The sequence below is a fragment of the Mastomys coucha genome, chromosome X (assembly GCF_008632895.1).
Source record: "Mastomys coucha isolate ucsf_1 chromosome X, UCSF_Mcou_1, whole genome shotgun sequence".
Taxonomy (NCBI): domain Eukaryota; kingdom Metazoa; phylum Chordata; class Mammalia; order Rodentia; family Muridae; genus Mastomys; species Mastomys coucha.
In genome coordinates, this window is record NC_045030.1 from 106,713,353 (window position 1) to 106,725,828 (window position 12,476).

The 12,476-nt window shown below is 42.3% G+C and overlaps 1 protein-coding gene across 1 annotated transcript; it reads right to left on the reverse strand.

The window, feature by feature from the left end:
- Nucleotides 1-8,295: 8,295 nt before the first annotated feature.
- On the reverse strand, nt 8,296-11,974 carry Rtl3 (retrotransposon Gag like 3). Its single transcript, XM_031366596.1, has 2 exons — nt 11,875-11,974; nt 8,296-11,253 (listed from the first exon to the last, which is right to left on the reverse strand). Exon 2 carries the CDS (start codon nt 11,039-11,041, stop codon nt 9,191-9,193), a length of 1,851 nt encoding a protein of 616 aa, XP_031222456.1. The 5' UTR covers nt 11,042-11,253; nt 11,875-11,974; the 3' UTR covers nt 8,296-9,190.
- Nucleotides 11,975-12,476: the final 502 nt, after the last annotated feature.

Below are 12,476 nucleotides of genomic sequence, written 5' to 3' on the forward strand. Positions count from 1 at the left end.
GTATTAATTCAAATAAAATTTGAGTTACAAATAAAAATGAGCCAGGCACCATGGTTCATGCTTGAAATCCTAGCATTTTGGATGGTGACACAGGGAGATTGTTTCTGTAATAGACCAGCCTGGGCTACATAATGAGTTCCAGGCTAACCAAGGCTGGTGTACAGAAAGTTCTTCTCTGGGAAAAGGAAGCAAATAAATAAAACCAACCAAACAGAAAACCAAAACAACCACGTATACAGAAAAATATTTTTGAGTTGGGTCTTACTATTTGACTCGCCTGGGACTCTATGTGAACCAGGTTCATCTTGAATTAACAATGGTCTCCCTTCCCCTTTATCTTTTGGGTAGGAATTACAGATATGTGCCACCAAGATCTGATAGTATTGTGAACTTTTAAGTGTAATTTTATTTTGACTTGTCCCTGATTGGGTTTCCCTTCATTCCTTCCACACAAGCCAAATTTTATAACAGGAGGTGGTATTAAAAATACAAGTTGAAATATGGCAATTCCTTCCCGTATTTACCTTTGTGGGAATGCCTTTAATTTATTAGAGTTTAGTCAGCTTTTCTTCTAATAATCAGCAGAGCTTTGCTGGCAGTGCAGCTGGCTCACTTGTTACCTATTATGTGGTATCTGTGGTATAACTGACAGGGGGAAAAGTAACGTGAAAGACTAAGAAAAACAGTTAGCTCAGCTATAGCGTTGCAGACATTCTGTTCTGTGTGGTTGTAAAATTTCATGCTTTCTTTTTCTCATGTGAACTTTAGGTTGCCAGATGTCCTGTGAACATATGACTGCTCTGTGTTTCTGTGCCATATTGCATTTTCATCCATATCAGAATACATAATGGTCCCTCCACTTGAGCCAAGTCAGACACAGTTAGTTGACTACTGTTGGCATTTGTTCCTGCCTCCTACTCCCACACCAATACGTTGGACTATGTCCCACATTCTCCAAACTATTACCCTTCACCAATTTTCTCACACATCTGAGTTGCTGTGGAACAGGATAATGACAGAAGCAAGGCACTTTTAGTCATGATAAATCATGATGGCAGTTGTTTCCTATAGACATTATAAGTTACTCATGGGCCAGTACAGTTTGACCATTTAACCTCCTAGTATTTTCACATAGAAATCACACAAATTACAAATGAAAATTGTCTTGTGGACTTCAACCTTTTTGTTGTTGTTGTTGTCGTTGTTTTGTTTTTTAAGACAAGTTTTCTCTGTGTAGTCTTGGCTATCTTGGAACTCACTCTGTAGAACTGGCTGACTTTGAAATCAGAGAGCAGTCTGCTTCTGATTCCTGGGGGCTGAGATTAAAAGAGTGTACCACTACTGCCAGGCCAGTTTCAACTATTTAATTTGATGCTTTTTGTTAGAGGCAAAGATGAGAGTAGGTTTTTCTGATTTGTTTACATTAGGTCGTACTGAATAGATGAAGAGACAAGCTCAGAATAATTATACCAAATTATCATTTAGTTAACACAGCACAAGGGACTGAGATGTCAGATAATGTAGTTAATAGAGTACTAGTACATTGATTTGGTTGTAAAAATCATAATTTAATACAAGAATTCTATCAAAATGACTTGAATCTTTCTTTAATCAACCCAAATAAGTACCTAGAACATAGAGGTCAAGTCAGTTGAAATGAAGTGTGTTTAAACAGTCATCTTAGTATCTTGAAGACTTTGACTGTCAATATAAACATAATTATAGATATTATCAAATAGTATTGTAGTTTTCAGAACACCCTTTTAGCATTAGCTTTCTTATTTGATACTTCTGCTAAATGAAGTATGGCCAGGGAGTGACAAACACAGAAATTTAATATTTGACATCTAGTTGATTGCTAGGTATCAACATTTACTATAGTAAGCAAGCATTTTAAGAATTATGGCCTGGCGGTGGTGGCGCACGCCTTTAATCCCAGCACTTGGGAGGCAGAGGCAGGTGGATTTCTGAGTTCGAGGCCAGCCTGGTCTACAGAGTGAGTTCCAGGACAACCAGGGCTACATAGAGAAACCCTGCCTTGAAAAACCAAAAAAAAAAGAGAATTATGATTTCATATATAGTCTTAAAAAGGGATACTTTTAAATTGTGTAGATTGTTTAAGAAATGGATCACAGGGGCTTGAGAAATGGCTCAGTGCTTAAGAACACTGACTGCTCTACCAGAGGACCTGAGTTCAGTTCCCAGAATCCACGTAGTGGCTCACAATCATCTGTAATGGGATCCAATGCTCTCTTCATGTGTGCCTGAAGACAGCTACATTGTACTCATATACATAAAATGAATGGATAATTCTTTAAAAAAAAAAAAGAACTGGATCACAAAAGACTTCTGTGGAAGGACCATGACAACTTAAGGAGTTTATTATCATGAAACATGAGATATTTGTTACAATTATAAAAAAGGAGATGCTACAAAATATATCAAAATGACTTATTAATGTTTAAAGCTATAAAAACAAGCTGAAGGGAACTCATTTTATCAAAATATTATAGAATGTAAAAAATGTTTATAGAATCTTTAAAAGTTAGAAATGAGAAAGCTTATATGCAAAGATAGATTTTAGCATACATGAATCTTTTTACATCACTAAATATTAAAATTCTTTTTTGTTTTTGTTTTTTGTTTTGGTTTGATATTAAAATTGTTAATAGTGTGAGTATTGCTTTGAATATGCCTGTGAGTTTTAGTGCCTGATCATGAACATCTGAAGAAAGTTGAGCCAAACTTGCTTTCATTTGTTTGATTTGGTAGTTGAACCATCTTCATGAAATCTACAGAGGAAAAATATGGTGGCAGTTTGATCCCTTTTTATCATGTTCTATAGCCTTATCAAATTTCTAAAATATAAAGTGACTATACAGTTTCTAATTTAAAACATCCCAGTTTGTGAAATAGAGGAGAAGGGAGATAGGGAAGGTACTTACTGTTTTTATGTTATAGATCCCTGTCACATAGAAGAGCTATGTGGAGAGCTGGAGAGAAAACTGAACTCAAATTTAAAAGTGAAAAATACTCCAGCCCAAATATTTTCCACAATACAATTTGAACTGCTTAATTGTGCAGAAAACTTTAGCCTAAGACTGAGTCAACATAGAAAGTCCTTCCTTTTCTCTTGTTCCAGTGAGGGTCCTGAAAGATACAACTCCAATGCCTTTCTTTATTGTATAGCAGAATCAGTGCTCTCTCTTCTGGATGAATAGCACTATGTAATACAACAGCTTCTTCTCCAGTTAAATTGTGGTCAGAACAGTAACCATGAGTAGTGAGTAGTTTAGAAATAGGTATATCTCTGATCTTTTCCTTTTTCTGTCTTTTCTCCTAGGTCTTTGATTAACATAAGAAGACTTTCAAAAATTCTTTTATGAACTAATGCTTATTTATAATGATTTAATAAATTATTTTACATTTCTAGGGCAATATAACCCATATCTAATGAATCAATATCATTTTGGTGGGTAATAGTAGAGTAAAAGTCACTCATCCTGTGAATTGTTGCACCCACACTCCAGGTTTGCTCACTCTTTAACTTTAAAAAACAAAACAAAGTCAGGACCTTACACAGGCTTGAACACCCTAGGTGAACACTTAGCCCTGAGCTGTATCTGCATCCCTGAATCCCAGCTTTAGAAGGAGACAGGAAAAATCTGCAAGGGTGTATATGTGTGTGCTTTTTATTTGTGGGGATGCAGAGGCCAGAGACTGAGTTGGGTATTTCTTCTCTAATTCTCTATCTTATTTTTAGACAGGTTATTTCACTAATTTTAAAAGACTAACTGATCAGTGTGCTCCAGGCACACTCCTGTTTCTCCTTCTCCAGCTATAGGATTAGAAGCACTTGTCTCCACACCTAATTTTTACTTCAGTGCTGGCTCTCTGAACTCAAGTCCTCTTGCTCATACAGCAAGCACTTTATGTACTGAGCCATCATTCCAGCACTCAGCATGTTCATTTTTAACATCCTTCAATTCTTGATAGCATGAAGCCTAACAAGGGATTTTAATTCAGTGGGCTTCATTTCTTTGATTTTTTTCTAAAATATTTACAGTAGAAACAGATGCAAATGATATTATCTTATCTTGCAAAGTATTTAGGAAAATCATGTTTTAACTAGAAGTTCTCATTAATCATTTAACAATTATTTTATTTTTAATTCTCTTATATGCATATGTGGTGTGTGTGTGTGTGTGTGTGTGTGTGTGTGTGTGTGTGTGTGTGTGCGTGAAGTTACCTGAAAAGGCCATAAGAGGGTGTCAGATTCCTTGTAACTGGAGTTAAAAATGTTTATGAGTTGTCTGATGTGGGAGCTGGAAAATGAGTTTGAATTTTTGGGAAAATAGTATATACTCTTAATTGCTAAACTGTCGCTCCAGTCACAGGTCTTGTGAATCTTATTAACTAATGTGTTTCAGTTTCAGTCAATTTGTTGCTACCATAGAATTTAACATTTGATTATTCTCACTAAATGTCTAGAGTTCTTGCTTCCCCCTACTCTTTTGACAACATTATAATCCCCTCACATCATTATTTAGCACTGCCCACACAAACTCACTCAGTGCTTGCCACTGACTTGAGTTTAACTGTTGGCTTGGAATACCTTCTCAACATGAAAAGAAGGCACTGGATTTGAAATCAGGATGTCAGAATAATGTTATTTATGGTAGGTAATTTCCTTTTATCTGGGCAACCTTAACTCTACATGTAAAATTAAGGAAACAGGCATTTTGAATTTTTTCTAGTTCAAATAGTATGTATCTTATGATTATATTACTGATTTTTTTTCTGAAATTAAGAATTGTACTCTTGGGAATATACCCCAAAGATGCCCCACCATGCCACAGGGGCATGTGCTCCACTATCCTCATAGTGGCCTTATTTGTGATAGCCAGAAGCTAGAAACAACCTAGATGTCCCATGACAGAAGAATGGATACAGAAACTGTGGTTTATTTACACAATGGAATACTACTCAGCTATTAAGAACAAGGACATCCTGAGTTTGGCAGGCCAATGGCAGGAACTCGAAAATATCATCCTAAGTGAGGTAACTCAGACCCAAAGGACATGCATGGTATGTACTTACTAATAAGTGGATATTAGCCCCTCCAAAAAAAGTGTAGAATACCCAAGATACAGTTCACAGAACTCAAAAAGGTCAACAAGCTGAAGTGCCAAAGTAAGGATGCCTCAGTCCTACTTGGGAGAGAGAAGAAAACAATCACATGTGGGGAGGGAGGGAGGGACCTGGGAGGGAAAGTGGACAGGGTGGGGGGAATAGTGGGGGTTAGAAGGGAACCTGATCTGGTATTGGGTGAGGGAAAAGGACTGAAGTCCTGAGGGCCAGCAGAAAGAATGGAAACAGGCAACCTCAGGAAATAAGAGGTTGGGGGAACCCTCTAGAATGCAACAGAGACCTGGGAGGTGAGAGATTCTCAGGAATCAAAGACAGGAACCTTAGATGAAATGTCAGACAGTAGGGAGAGGGAACTTATAGAGCCAACCTCCAGCAGGAAGACAGGGCATCAAGTGAGGAGAAGGGGTTGCCATCCCACAGTCAAAAACTCTGACCCATATTTGTTCCTGTCTGAAAGAATTACAGGGATGGAAATGAAGAGGAACCTGAGGAAAAGAAGGTCCAGTGACAGCCCTAAAGTAGGATCCAGCTCAAGGGGAGGCCCCAGGGCCTGACACTATTACTGAAGCTATGGAGTACTCACAAAAACTGAACCGATTATGACTGCCCTCAGAAAGACACAACAAGCAGCTGAAAGACTCAGATGCAGATATTTGCACCCAACCAATGGATAGAAGCAGCTGACCCCTGTTGTTGAACTAGGGAAGGCTGAAAGAAGCTGAGGAGAGGGGCGATCTTGTAGGAGACCAGCAGTCTTAATTAATCTGGACCCCCGAGACCTCTCAAACACTGGACCACCAAACAGACAACATACACCAGCTGATAAGAGGCCCCCAACATTTCTGGGTCTGTGTTCATTCAGAGGTGACACACTTAACCTTCAAGAGACTGAAGGCCCCAGGGAGTTTAGAGGTCAGGTGTGGTGGGGACATCCATGTGGAGACAGGGGGTGGGTGAGTTGTACTTTAGTTAAATAAGTCTATATAGCTAGATAGGAAACTGAAGGGTCAGGGTAAGATGACCAACAATCTCAATTTGCCCACAACTCTCCCAGATTTGCACAGAAAACCCAGTGTTCCATGAATCCTCAGTCCTAGGGAAATAGCCATATTTGGTCTTCATAGCTCTGGGCAGATAGATGGTGGGAGATAATAAAAGAAATTCTTTTTCTTTTGTTGCTACTTGAAGTTGGGTTATTTGTTTGTTTGTTTCTTTGTTCGTTTTAATGTTACGGGTGAATCTTGAGTAGAAAAAAACTAGACAAACACATACTATTTAGTCTTCTCTGCATGATGTTTAAATATTGAGTCAGTTGCTGTAAAGAGTCTTCTGTGTGCCAGGCATTATGTTAAACTATGGTGTCAAGATTAGAGATATAGGTAATTCTGTTCCTGTACCTAGGGACTAAGTAGGGAACAGAAATGTAGCTCCTGCGGAAAGTTCACCATAGGCTATACAATGTTATTGTGACAAAACACATTAGACTGTTGGGGGAAGGGAGTGACTGCTAATGATTATAGAAGATAAGGACCTTGAGGCTGCTCCGAATCTAGATTCAGTTTGGAGATGGCTAGCCAAAAAATTGAACGGTGATGTTTTTAAGCAATGCACAGTTCCTGAACACTCATTTGTCATGGAGGCCACCAGGGAATCTGGCCTTAGTTTCAAAGGAAGCAAAAATCCTCCAAGACAAAGAATAGGTGGTTTGGAGGACCACTAGTGGGGAAAGGTAAAAGCTGAAGGAGTCTGGGAAAACAAACTACTATCTAAGACCATGAAGTTTTCCTGTTTTCATTTCCCTTCCTTCTCAGGGTTCCCACCTACCTTCATGCTTCTCTAGTCTGGGCAAGCACTCACCACTGCATAGGGAGGGAGTTGGACATGCTGTAGTGGAAAAGGAGTAGAGTTTGAAGCTCAAAGAGGTCTCTGTGACTTCCTAGCTGTGGTGGGATTCTGCTTATTTTAAAATAAAAGTATACAAAACTACATCATTGGGTTGTTCTCAGAAGCAATGAGATGATTAATGTCTGTAAGATGCCTGAAGGAAATGGGAGCTCTTTTTATTTGATCAACTATGCTAGAACATTCCCATTCATGTGTCTTCAAAGAAATTCCAAGGGAGAATTTGAGAACACAAAAGCAAGTTAAGATGGACATGGATTACTTCTTCACCTTTTGCCCAGCTATCTAATACTCCCCAATGTATATGTGTGTGTGTGTGTGTGTGTGTGTGTGTGTGTGTGTGTAGGGGTATGTGTGGTGTATAACTTAAGTAACACATTATAACTTAAGAACACATTCGTGGTTCTTTTATGGCTTTGCTTTTTCTGTGTGCCAGGCAGGCAGCATGGCTAGCAGGGGAGAGAAACCTGTAAATGTAGGAGAGGTGACTCCTAACTATATGTGTTAAAACCTGATTCCTGCCACCCTGCTCCTGTATTGTAGTAAGGGTGGTTAGTAGGCAGGTCTTCTAGGACAAGTTTTGGTGTTTCAGGGAATAAAACATGGATACCCATTTACAGGGATGGGTAGATCACCACTGAGGTCTCATTACCTGTTCTGGTGCTCCTCTTTGTTTGGTTAGCTTCTGAAGTCCAAGATGTTGCAAAGCTGCTCGTGGCTCTGCCAGTGCTGTCTTTTATCAGAATTTCTCCATCCCCTTTATCCCAGCCCCCAGAATCCAATAGTCTTCCCATTTCCTCCCAGTTTCTCCAAAATTCTTTCCTCAACCTTACCACCGCTTACCCCTCCATACTTTACACAATCCTAACACCAAGATTTCATGACTTTCTCCATCTCCTTCTCCCTAAACCATGCTCTGAACTGTCACTCTGGGAATTCCCAGGACTCCATTCAAACCTTAAGACTTTCCCAAATCTATCCCTCCCCTCTCCCTTCTCTCTTTCTCTTCTCCCTGCCCTTCACCACTTTTCCATTTTCACTTCCTCTTCTTTGCCTCCCTCCCTCCTTCATCCTTCCCATCCCCTCCCCCCATTACTCCCACCCTTTCACTCTCACACTTTACCTCCCTCTCTCTCCCCTCCTCCAAACTTAGTGGTCCCTTACCCCATTCTTCTACTAACCCAATAAATTATTAACAAATACAAGTAACACTTCCCATTGTTTATTGATTACTGAAAAATATACTTGAAAATTGCTTTTATTGAAAAAAAAACCCAGAAAATATGTGGTAAAGTAATTTTGACTAGAAAATAACAAAATCAGTCTAACAGCTACAGTTTTCAGTATTAGTTTCTAATATCTATTCGCATGCATATTGTTAGTGTGAATTGCAATAAAAAACAAAAGCAAAAACAAAACAGCCCTACATAATGCAGGGTTCAAAGAGGGAGACATGCAAGGCTGGTGGGGAAAAGCAGCTCAGAGTCGTCAGGTTCAGTCCATCATCCAAGAGGCAGTGTCGTTGTACAGGTAGCCTTTGTTCATAGCCAGAGAGGTTCAGTGGAAGATTCAGAGAGCAGCAAATGCTGATGACAGCTGAGGTAACAGAAGACAGATGGGCAGAAGTCACTAGGACCCACCATCTAACCTGCAATTATTTCGTCACGCCGTCTTCGATTCCACCTGTGCCTAAAGCAATTGTAATGACAATAATGAGATGGAAAGGACACAGTTCGGGTACTCCATTCGATGTTAGGGTCATGTGTCTCAAGCCAATGGATTCCAAGAATCAGAGGGTAGCGTGGTGCATGAATAATGTCAAACTGGAGCTCTTCAACGTGGTTTCCAATTTTGACTTCAACAGGTGGTGTTTCTTTGGTTATGGGTCCATTAATCAGTGGACGCCCATCTACTGTTTCAAGCATGAGAGGGAAGATGTTATTGCGGATTGGTATCTTCTCTCGAAGAACCACAGAGCGGTCGATGCTGTTTCTGTAGGAGCCTGAATCTACCATTGCTTGTTCAAAGAATTGCCTTCTTCCGAGCCTAATTTCAACAGTTAGCCATAGGGTACGGGACATAGATATGGGAAGAGAGGGGGACGCGTATTTGTAGATTGGCCCGCCCGGGATCCCCCTTACCGCCGGGCCTCCATGTTTCCCGCCTGCTGGGCACGATGAGGCTTGACAGGACAGTCTCTGGCAAAATGACCAGGATGGCCACAGTAGAGGCACAAGTGGCCTTCGCGGCGTCTGGCCCGTTCAGCCTCGCTGAGGTGGGGGCGATTACTTGTAGCTTGAACAGGTTGGTTTTCACTGGGTGGACTCTCAGACCCGTTTTCCTCTTCAGAGGATGATGAACTGGAATCAGCCCCACCACTCGCCTTCTCTTCTAGGGCGACACACTCAATGATCACATCAGATAGGTTGGTGGCTGGACTTGTGCAAGACAGTTCATTTTGAGTAGAACTGGCATGCTCTTCTTGAAGTTGGATGCAGAGTGTGCTTTCACCCAAATTTAACTCTTGAGCAATGAGATGGAAGCAGGTTGAGTATCTGGGAGCAAGGCCTTCCCTTTGGCGAAGCTGAGGGAGGCCCTGGTTAGCAACTTCCAAACTTTCTGGATTGTCAAAAGTATCTTGGAGAGCTCGCAGGAGCCTTTCAAATTGCTCCAGCAGCGTGTTTTGGCTATCTAGTAAGGGCTGGAACAACCTTCCTGCCTCACCTGAGAAGAAGCTGCCAACAAAGCTCACTAGAGCTGCTTCAGTGGAATACCCTCTGGTTCTCAAGTAATCATTCAACTGAACTAAAAACTCAAAGAGTTTCTGAAAATCCTCACTGAATGCCAAAGAGTAATCTAGGGGCAAAGTTGCAGCTTCTAACTCGCGATGGGCCTGTTCGGTTCCTGTTCCAACAACTATTAGACCTTCTAGGGACTCTTCAGGTACTGAGAGTTCTAGGAACTTCTCGGTATCTGAGGGGTCTGGGGGCTCCTGGGGCACCCGAGGCTCCAGAGTCTCCTGGGGAGGTGGATGCTCGAGGGGCTCCAGCTGTGATGAGGTCTCCTGGTATTCTGGAACCGTCTGAGACTCCTCATCATTTGTAGGGTTGTGGAGCTGTGAATTCTTGAGCTCCTTGAGGGCTGGGGCACCCTGGTTGTCTGTGGGCTCCTCCTCACAGACTGCTGGGAGACCATAACCTCTTGGGGACGCCTGGAGCTTCTGGGTTGCTGGGGACTCCAGAGCCTTCTGGATCTCCTGGGGTTCCTTGACTGCTGGAGGCTTCCAGGCTGTGAGCTCCTGGAGCTCTGGGGGCTTGGGAGCCTTCTTGTCCTTTGAAGGCTCTTGGAGTCCCCAGACTGCTGTGGAATCCAGGGGTTCTGAGGGCTTGCAGGACTCCTTGACCTTTGGAAGCTCCTGGGGTCCCCAGTACTCCTTGAACTTTGGGGATGAGTGGGGCTCCTTGATATCTGGGGATCCCCTGAACTCTGTGAGGGCTGAGGATCCTCCAGACTCATTGCTCTCTGGGGGCTTCTGGGGCTCCTTGATCTCTGAGAGTCCCATGAGGTCTCTGATGGCTGAAGGTTCCCTGGGCTCCTTGATCTCTGAGGGGCCCCTGGGCTTTCTAATGGTTGAAGGGTCCCTGGGCTCCTTGATCTCTGGGGGTCCCCCGAGCTCGCTAATGGCGGAGGGTTCCCTGGGCTCTCTGATCTCTGTGGACTCCCCAGGCTCTGTGGCTGCTGGGAGTTCCCGGGGGGGTTGTGACACCCTGGCTGCTGGAAGTTCCAGTAGCTCTGGAGCCTCTGAGGGCTCTGGGGCCTCTGAGGGCTTTCGGAGTGGTTCATGCTCTTTGGCTGCTCCGGATTTCTGGAGCTCTGGTATCTGGGCCTGGAGGGCAGCATTTTCTTCCATGAGCCTCTTCACTTGAGCCTGCAGAATTTCATTCTCCAATTTCAGAGCAACATAGGAAGCTGCTAAGTCCTCTACCATCTTTTGAGGAAACGGGCCTGGTTTGGCAATTTGCTACCAAGAGAGATTGAGTAGCTGCTTGTGAGGTCTTTGCTGAAAGCAGCTCACAGGCAGGCAGACAGACGTCAGGCTCCGTGACTTTTCCAAGGGGTGGGGATTTGGACCCAGCCAAGGCTGATTACGGAGAGGTCACTGGGAGCCTCAGAGCTCAGCACCGGGAGGTGTGAGACACACTGTGAAGAAAGAGGGAGCTGAGGATCAGAAACTGTGCAAAGCACTCATTCTATATAAATCAACAAAATCTGTCCAACTCTGCCGGGTTTCTTTTACCATGAGCTCATGTTCAAGAACTGGGGTATATATATTTGCCCTGACCTCATGACATTTTACTAGCACACGACCCAGACTGTACACGTCAGTTTGCATTCTTTTGAAACTTCACATTATATCAGAAACAATTGCCTCATACGCCTTTGTTTTAAATCGTTCTTAATTTCTAGTGTCTGCCTAATATTTCAATGTAACATTTGGATGTTAGCAGCTGCTTTCAGCGACCAAATCAGATGTTTAGAGCGCTATGGGGATTTTAGGTTTGGTGGTTGGGCTAATTCAAGAGCTATTTTGAGTGAATAGCATAGAAATTGGGGGTGGGGATGCTCTTTCTCCCACCTCAGAAATCATACCACACAAGTAACCACACACAATCAGGCACGGGAGAAAGCAAGCAAAAGTTGAATGAATAAATAAATAAATAAATAAATGAGCATACATATATACATATTCAGCAGACATGCATATTATTTACAAAAAGCCTCCAAATAGTTAACAAGATCTTCTTTATAGATGTACATTACCATGTAGAGATGTAGGGCTGGAGCTCTGCTGTCTGCGTAGCCATCGCTGAGGAGAGAAGTGTGTGAATGGCTGTGGAGGCTTGCCTTTTCTGCACACACTGAACTCAAACAAACACACCCACTCCCAGAACACGTTCCAACTCTCCTCTGTAACGTAGCTATTTTGAGTATGGAAGAGTGTTTTTTTTTTTTCTTTTGACAGTACCTCACAGTTCTGAGCTAGAAGGAAAGTAGGATGCTGCGCCGATGTGAGGCAGCTTCGTGCACTCAGTCCTTGGTTACTTTAATAAATATTTGGTCAGGAAATTGGGAGTAATACCACTGCCCTTGTGAAAAGTTGCAAACATTTCTGAATGACCGCAGTGGTTTGGGACTTGATTTTTTTATGTCTGTCTCACGTAACTTACCCGTACTCTATCCACACTGGGACGTTTGTTTAATTCTTACTTAGAGAGCAAACTACACCCCCTCAGTCCTTCCTCCTGCCTACCTACTCAGTCCGGACTGTCCCACCTTGAAATACTTTTTTAGAATCTTTACCATGGACAGATCTAGGAAACTTGTAATAGAGTAAGGATGCCAGAGAGGCAAACTTTTGATGG